Here is a 9325-nt window from a genome sequence, read left to right as displayed (position 1 = left end):
ATCGGACAGTGTTATATCAACCATTGGGGCATGATTATAGTCGGCACGTGGTATATAAACCATAAGGGCATGGTTGTAGTCGGAACGTGTTATATAAACCATAGGGGTATGGTTATAGTCGGAACGTGTTATATCAACCATAAATGCATGGTTATAGTGCAAACGAACATGTTATATCAACCAAAGGTGCTTGCGTATAGTGCAAACGTGTTATATCAACCATAGGGACATGGTTATAGTCGGAACGTGTTATATGAACCATAGGGGCATGGTTATAATCGAAACGTGTTATATGAACCATAGGGGCATAGTTATAGTCAGAACGTGTTATATCAACCATATGGGCATGGCTATAGTCAGAACGTGTTATATCAACCATAGGGGCATGGTTATAGTCAGAACGTGTTATATCAACCATAGGGGCATGGTTATAGTCAGAACCTGTTATATCAACCATAGGGGCATTGTTATAGTCAGAACGTGTTATATTAATCATAGGGGCATGGTTATAGTCCGAACGTGGTACATCAACCATAGGGGCATGGTTATAGTCCGAACGTGTTATATCAACCATAGGGGCATAGTTATAGTCGGATTGGTTATATCAACCAATGGGGCATGGTTATTGTCGGAACGTGTTATGTCAACCATAGGGGCATGGTTATAATCGAAACGTGTTATATGAACCATAGGGGCATAGTTATAGTCAGAACGTGTTATATCAACCAATGGGGCATGGTTATAGTCAGAACGTGTTATATCAACCATAGGGGCATGGTTATAGTCAGAACGTGTTATATCAACCAATGGGGCATGGTTATAGTCAGAACGTGTTATATCAATCATAGGGGCAAAGTTATAGTCAGAACGTGTTATATCAACCATTGAGGACATGGCTATTGTCGGAACGTGGTATGTCAAGCCATGGGGCATAGTTATAGTCGGAACGTGTTGTATCATCCATTGAAGACATGGTTATTGTCGGAACGTGTTATGTGAACCAATGGGGCATAGTTATAGTCGGAACGTGTTATATCAATCATAGGGGCATAGTTATAGTCAGAACGTGTTGTATCATCCATTGAGGACATAGTTATAGTCAGAACGTGGTATGTCAAGCCATGGGGCATAGTTTTAGTCGGAACGTGTTACATCTATCTAATTGTTCTCGACTCAGTGAGTTAAAGTACGCCTTCATACAGGGGGATCACTGCTGAGTGCACCATGAAACAACAACAACAGCAGTATTATAAGTGCTGTAGGTACTTAAGGTACTTACTAAGTCAAACTGTGAAGGATGTGGCCTCCACCCTGAACACCTTGCACGCTCACAGCTTGCACTGAATCACATAAACATTACTAGGTATTCTTGGTTGATATAAATATACTGAACCGCAAAAGAAACGTCACCATGGATAGATATATGAGAAACCGTATTTGTCCAAACACAGTAACTATACTTTGAGACATTTTAAAAAGATGAAACTTGGTGCCCGTGGGAATGCCTACTTCTATAAAGTGCTGCCTACTTAATGTCCGACTCCCATATAGTATATGTTACCAATGAGGATACCCAGCGTTTCACATACTATTTTCTCAGTAAAGCTCACTAAATTGACCCGAACATCTGAGGATATATATGTAACTATGTCTACGGTCACCACGGTTTGTCACTAAACCCCATAGATCAAGGAATGATGTTTGTCCTTATCTTTGTCATGTGGGATATGAGTAAAGTGTACTTTCGCTTTCTTTACAATCTGTATACCTGTACTCTATTATTCCTGGTGTAGTGTACTTTAACGACTGTGCTAGCAGTTACATCCTAAACGTATATCTGATTGTGCAAGGTGCACTCCTCATCATCTTTTCTATCCTGATGTGCACTGCGTTATGCTGTGGCCCTCGTATGAGGGACGTATACTACTACACTGTAAGTGTCACGGCAGGACTTCTGTGTATACTACTACACTGTATGTGTCACGGCAGGACTTCTGTGTATACTTCTACTCTGTATGTGTCACGGCAGGACTTATGTGTATACTACTATACTGTATGTGTCACGGCAGGACTTCTGTGTATACTTATACACTGTATGTGTCACGGCAGGACTTATGTGTATACTACTACACTGTATGTGTCACGGCAGGACTTCTGTGTATACTTCTACACTGTATGTGTCACGGCAGGACTTCTGTGTATACTACTACACTGTATGTGTCACGGCAGGACTTCTGTGTATACTACTACACTGTATGTGTCACGGCAGGACTTCTGTGTATACTTCTACACTGTATGTGTCACGGCAGGACTTCTGTGTATACTACTACACTGTATGTGTCACGGCAGGACTTCTGTGTATACTTCTACACTGTATGTGTCACGGCAGGACTTCTGTGTATACTACTACACTGTATGTGTCACGGCAGGACTTATGTGTATACTTCTACACTGTATGTGTCACGGCAGGACTTCTGTGTATACTACTGCACTGTATGTGTCACGGCAGGACTTCTGTGTATACTACTACACTGTATGTGTCACGGCAGGACTTCTGTGTATACTACTACACTGTATGTGTCACGGCAGGACTTCTGTGTATACTACTACACTGTATGTGTCACGGCAGGACTTATGTGTATACTTCTAAACTGTATGTGTCACGGCAGGACTTCTGTGTATACTTCTACACTGTATGTGTCACGGCAGGACTTCTGTGTATACTACTACACTGTATGTGTCACGGCAGGACTTCTGTGTATACTTCTACACTGTATGTGTCACGGCAGGACTTATGTGTATACTACTACACTGTATGTGTCACGGCAGGACTTCTGTGTATACTACTATACTGTATGTATCACGGCAGGACTTCTGTGCACTGGCTGGTTGATCGCAGGTTTGTCTATGACGTGGTAGACTTGTAAACAATAGAGTCACGTACGTATAAAAGCGGCCTTAACAACAAGGAGATGTTGAGGTCATATTCTGACAGAACTGCTTGAAACTAACATTTTTATCCAACTTAGTAGTCATAGACGGCCTTATATCATGAGAATAGAATTGGATGAACTTCGGTCATTTGCATTTTAGAAAATGCAATTGAACGTCATATCAGAAATAAATAAAACACCAATATATGAAGATGAAAAGTTATCTTAACTTTTATAACATTAATTGTTTTGACATGCTCTGTTATGCAAATATATCACAATTAGGACATTTTGAAGAACAACTTAGGAACAATTATGTTCAAGAGTATAAGGTCTAAAATCATATGGCAAATGTTTTCTGTTTTCAGGAAGTCACTGGCACGATGTAAGTGAGTGCAGGTCGTCTACGTTATACAAGATTTCCCTCGGGCCCTTGTGGCCACCTGGCTGATGAATGGTGCCTTCTTGGTTTTGGCAAAACAACCATGTCCATCGTTACTGAACAAAATGACTATACATGTACAATTCTGACATATTTTTTATGTATTAAAACAAACACCATTGCGTTTTGTCGTGTTGTCATCGACCCTCCATGAAAGGGTCAAAATCTGGAATGACAACCCATGTACGTGCGTGGCGCTATTGCGTGAGACAAGGACAAACTGTAGGATTAGGTGTCACTCAAACCAGGTCAAAATGAAAACAACAAATTGTTTAATACATGTGTTAAACATATTAAATCCAGGGTAGAGTTACCAGCATTCAAAGCAATAACACCTTACTGAGGAGTATGGGGACTTACCTGCTACTGCTCCCTGCTTGATTCCCCTGCAGGATTTATGCCATCACTTTGGACACGAGTGATAATATGGAATGCTATCCATTATACAAAAACATCACAAACTATAATCAAAGATCTAAAACACTAGTCGATATTATATACTGTCATGAGTGGCAATAATTGTATACTACTTTACCATGTGGACCCGTGTTTTAACACGAAACTTGGTCACCTTGTAGGCATCCTAACCAGGGAAAAGACATATGCGCTTTGGAAGCCGATTACGGAGCGTGTGATTTCAGCACTTTCACCTGGCCATTTAAATACGATCTACGAATATCATGGATGTTTCTCATGGACAGTAACTAAAACTGTGAAGGAAAATTAATATTCGAAACAAAATCGCAATCATTTATTTGCACTCTATTTGCCCTTGACCTGAACACCACTGATTACCGAGCTGGTATCATTCTCGGGAGAGATCAGCACTTTAAACCACGGAAACAGTTTACAACTATTTGTACCATTGACACAATGGGTGAATTGTTCACTGTCTCTACACCTTGTCACTGGGGTATTGCTACAGACCGCGAGACACAGTAGTTCCAGTTTCCTTCACGTTTAATACATTTGCCTGTCAGGTTTGCTGGTGTCATAAGGATGATAGTCGTTATGCGCCGGAATCTTATCTTAGGAAATATTTCCCGATTGTTCAAAACAATGACTTAGTTTCACATAGGTTAAGCTATACGATCTGGCATGTAGTGAGAATCGCATGAAACATTATTGCAGACCAGCCAACATATTGATATTGTATTTTCTATAGATACACGTGACAAAGACCGATGATAGTGGGTTCGAATCCCATATTTGGCCTGATTATGCCTCTAGATTTGTTAGCACCAAACCATGGTAAACGTCTATCAGTGAAGTGCTGCCCACTACTGATTGAAACAAAACTCGCTCATCAATATGTGAGTGAGTGAGTGAGTGAGCGCCGCTTTTAGCAATATTCCAGCAATATCAGGGAAAGGGACGCCAGAAATGGGCTTCACACATTGTACCCATGTCGGGAATTGAACCCGGGTCTTCGGTGTGTCGAGCGAGTGTAACCACTAGGTTACCCGACCACCCCTCGTCCATATATAAGCCAAGTTACGTGGGCCAATGGTATGCATATCAAAGAGCGTGGCACTGGTTGTGGAGAAATGATATAACCGAGCATGACCAATGATATTGGCTCAATGTGTAACACCTATATATGATGTGTCTGGGTTATTACTGCACACGGTGTAACACTCTCATCTGTTCAGGCATATAAAGGGGAAATTAGATTTTCTATGTTGCATAGAGTAATGCAGAGCAGGCGGAAACAGGTTAGGACTATTTGTAACCTTGACACAATGAGTGAATTGTTCAATGTCTACACCATGTCACTGGGGTGTTGCTACAGACCGCAGAACACAGCAGCTCCAGTTTCCTTCAGCTTTACATGCAGCTATAAAAGGCTCGTCTTTGCTTCTAACATATGCAGATATTGGCCTTGTATTGTCAGCACGATGTTCGCGCTCGTTGAATCACAAGGTATTTAAGGCCTCTAGATCCTTGACTAAAATCTAAAATAATATGATCCAACGTGATGCAGCAATAGTTTCATCCTGCGTTCGGTTGACAATTTTGGGTTTTATCTAAACAAGTTGAACAAACTAGAACGGTGGTCGCTCGCAGCATCTCAATATGTTGCCATTGTGAAACTTGATGCGTAGGTGCAAATCTGCAACTGGTACATCTTCATCCTCTACTTCTATAACGTCATGATTTTAAACACACGACGTAGCACCTACACGCCCACAGATCACTGATGAGGTTCCTGGTTCAGCTGTCTCAGCATGTTCCAGATCACGTGATGTGGTGGTATGCTGCACCGACCTCAGCCCCACATACCCGGAACGACTGTCACAGCCTGCTTGGCCCTCACCAGTGAGCGCATCATACATCTTTACTTCGTCAACAACATCATATTGAGGAGCATCATTGACCCCTGTTGGAGCATGCATGCCGTGGGTAGGCGTGACGTACAACTGAAAGCTGAAAGGTGAACTGATTGGTTAGCTTACTCACGTGATCTTAAAAGTAATTGCATGCAAGATTTCTTCACTGAAGATAAATCATGTTACGAGGAAACAATGGAGCTATAAGTCTCCTGACGGAAAACGAGACTGAGAATATGATGTTTGTTTCTGATATATTTCATTTGTTGTTGTTTTAACCCCATGCTCCGCAAAATCCAACTATATGGCTAAATCGAGTCTGGATCCGACGATTCAGGCAATGATTACCATCATAAGTATCGATCTATGCAATTTGGCTACGATGACATGCATCAACCAAGTCACGAACCTACCACCCGATCCTGTAAGTTGCCTCTTACGACAAGCATAGTCGCCTTTTACGTCAAGTGTGGTTTGCTGGTGACCTATCAAGATCTTACATTGACTTGAATGAGAGATTAAAGTCACATTTGAGTTCAGAATTTGAGTTTTACAACATCATGTCTGTGTCACTCACTCACCTGTCGTTCATCAAGCTTTGACAATAACTGCAGCACCAAGCCACGACAACCATCACAATGAAAACCGCAGATGCTGTAGCTAGCCCTGTAGATAGTGATATTGTCAGTTCCACGTTATCACCTAACAAAGAACAAAGTTAATTTGTAAATGCAGTAGCAGGGGCTTCTTGAACAACTTGGCCCAACCAGGAAAATCGTTAGTATACAAGTGGCAGCTGTAGATAGTGATATCGTCAGTTCCACGTTATCACCCAACAAAGAACAAAGTTAATTTGTAAATGCAGTAGCAGGGGCTTCTTGAACAACTTGGCCCAACCAGGAAAATCGTTACGATACAAGTGACAGCTCCTGTCGACTGTCCGACATTACCACTGTACATGAATATGAACTCTACAATCACACACAATTCAAAGAACCCTTGGGGGAATATACAATATAGACTTGGGGATAGTATTAGTATTGACCTTGTTATATGTCATCCACCTACCAGATTCACAGTCGGTCCCGAAGTAGGAGTCTACACATCCAGACACACAGGAGGAGCCCAGCTGACAATATCCTCCATCACAACCACTTGGACATGCTGTACAGTTACCTCCTGGACTGTCACATGGTATGTTGCATCTCCTGCCTTGATATCCTGGGATACATCCCTCGGTACAACGTCCACCACCGTCGTCTGACTGAGTACACAGGTTATATTTACAATAACCGTCACAAACAGACAAACATTTCTGATCAAAATACCCAGAGTCACACTCAGTGAGGCAATGTCCCGTCGTAATGTTGCAGTCTGAACAGTGTTGATTGTCCATACAGGGGCCAGCTAAAAGTTAAGACGTAATAATTCCGTGAATAGGATTTAGTAGATACTAAGTATGATGTTTATTAAGACTACGGGAAGAAGCTTACAAGGATGATTATTCCTAAAACAAAATATATCAATGTCTTAGATAAAGATGCAGAACTGACTTAACCTAGATAATTGAAACAAGACTAGCTACACCTTAGCACATCCGTGTTCATATCGATAGTTCAGTGAGTGCCGGTTAATGAGATCGGATAATCAGGTTCACTGATTTGGTTGATGAATGCCATTGTATGTCTGTTGCCAAGCTCGATGCCAATGATGATAATCACTGCATTGTCCGGTCCAGATTGGAATATTGCTTAGTGATGCGTTAAACCACAAACGAATGGTTGTTCAGTAGTGAGTACAAATGATTGCATACAATTGAGAAATTTGATGAATGTTTCAGGACTTAGTATATACCTAAGTGTATATACTTTATTCCCGAATAAAAGATCGGGCTTAGGACAGAAATATTTAGAAATTTCAAGTCGACGTTTATGTACATATACTTGTACCTTTATCAAGCGAGTGACACATCACAATGAAAAAACAAAACAAATGCATTTGACATTCATAGGACTATCATTAACTGTGTGTTGTGGGCCCGGAGAACGCAAGGTCGGTGATTTGGTCCCAAGCAACGCCATACCAAAATATATCAAAATACGGTACATACTCTTATCTGCCTGGCACTCGGCATTAAGCCGACAAAACATGTAATGGTCGTTTGGGAGTCAATATAATGTCTCTGAGAGGTTCATTGATGTTAAGGCAATCGGGTAGCTTAGTGGTTAACGCGTTCGCTAGTCACGCCGAAGAACCGGGTTCGATTCCCGACATGGGTACAATGCGTGAAGCCCATTTCTGGAGTCCCCCTCAGTGATATTGCTGGAATATTGCAAAAAGCTGCGTGAAACCATACTTACTCACTCACTCATTAATGTTAAACTGGAGCATGGTTAAAGAACTTGAACACATCTGGACCAGTAAGACAGCCACGCTCAAACATGCTGCTAAACAAGTGAAATTATGTTTCACCCCATCTCCTAAGAAAATCCAGTCTTCATTGATATTACAATATCTGAATGCCATCTACGTATACTAACGTATGCATATTATCAAATAAAAGAGTAGATGAACACTTTTAAGAACACGACGTTTTACCTTCAGTAGCAATTACTATGCATGCCATCCACAACAGCAGCGAGACGACCATCCCGTTGACCTAAACTGCTAAAGAAGACGTAAGTGAGAAATACACATTGCCCATTAATACACAGGGTGAAACAACAATTGCTGATGCAAGGACTTAGGACATGAACGTGCAATGGCTGTACAGAAAACAAGCGAGTTGGTCCAGCAGAGTGTTGTACATGTATACAATCCCCTTTCTTGGAATATACAGAAGATGCACGTTGTTAGGAGATCAATGCTGTATTATGTGCCTGGCATCAGTCATAAGTAGCACACACACGCACACATACACGTACGAACACGCACACACACGCACGCACGCACGCACGCACGCACGCACGCACGCACGCACGCACACACTCCACACACACACACCACACACACACACATCTGCATGCTCGTAGCATACACGTTCAATCACCTCTAGTGCGACATGAAACCCCTTTACACCTCACATATAACCAAAGCATGTACTCACATCACAGTTCGACTGATATACAAATGTTTCCCATTGGTAGACTATGCAGACCAGCTGTATGTGATCAAATGAGGTTCTGTGTCACACAGGCGTCAGGTGGCTGTTGATGGATGTGTTGCACATATAACACCCTTCTTTCACAAACACAGACATGCATGTCTCCCGTTGACGGCTTTATGTCCCCCTTCACAAGGAAGATAAAAATTAATAATGTCACAAACAAATAAGGAAATATTACCCCGTGAATACATAAAACATAAGATTAATCATTATATTAATAACCTGTTTAAAAAATTACTTTTACACAACCTTTCAGTTCCTTGTATTTTGTTTATGTAAAAGATCATATATCAGATAGACACAAAAAGGTGCAAGGTTGAGACAAAGTTTTCAAATTAAACGTTGGAACAGGTCATACCACCTTTCAACTTCATCCCCCTGGTCCCCGACCTGAAACCCCTAAACCAGGTCCACCAGTGAGTGGATCAGTGTATGTTTCATATTGGCTTAATCA

General features: G+C 41.5%; 1 protein-coding gene across 1 annotated transcript; it reads right to left on the bottom strand.

Annotated features, from left to right (window-relative positions):
- Positions 1-5534: 5534 nt before the first annotated feature.
- Positions 5535-8355, bottom strand: LOC139460943 (cell death abnormality protein 1-like). Its single transcript, XM_071242418.1, has 4 exons — positions 8304-8355; positions 6774-7112; positions 6287-6407; positions 5535-5802 (listed from the first exon to the last, which is right to left on the bottom strand). Exons 1-4 carry the CDS (start codon positions 8353-8355, stop codon positions 5535-5537), a joined length of 780 nt encoding a protein of 259 aa, XP_071098519.1.
- Between the last annotated feature and the right edge of the window lie 970 nt (positions 8356-9325).

This window comes from Haliotis cracherodii, unplaced genomic scaffold, assembly GCF_022045235.1.
Source record: "Haliotis cracherodii isolate W230 unplaced genomic scaffold, xgHalCrac1.p SCAF_14, whole genome shotgun sequence".
Classification (NCBI taxonomy): Eukaryota; Metazoa; Mollusca; class Gastropoda; order Lepetellida; family Haliotidae; genus Haliotis; species Haliotis cracherodii.
The sequence above is the reverse complement of the archived record's forward strand: the minus strand, read 5'-3'. Positions and strand labels throughout refer to the sequence as shown.

Coding starts and splice junctions, on each gene's coding strand:
- LOC139460943 (XM_071242418.1), bottom strand. CDS start 8,355: ATGGTCGTCTCGCTGCTGTTGTGGATGGCATGCATAGTAATTGCTACT. Junction 6,408..6,773: donor CGGGACCGACTGTGAATCTG/GTAGGTGGATGA, acceptor GTTCTTTGTTAG/GTGATAACGTGGAACTGACA. Junction 5,803..6,286: donor CAAAGCTTGATGAACGACAG/GTGAGTGAGTGA, acceptor TTCACCTTTCAG/CTTTCAGTTGTACGTCACGC.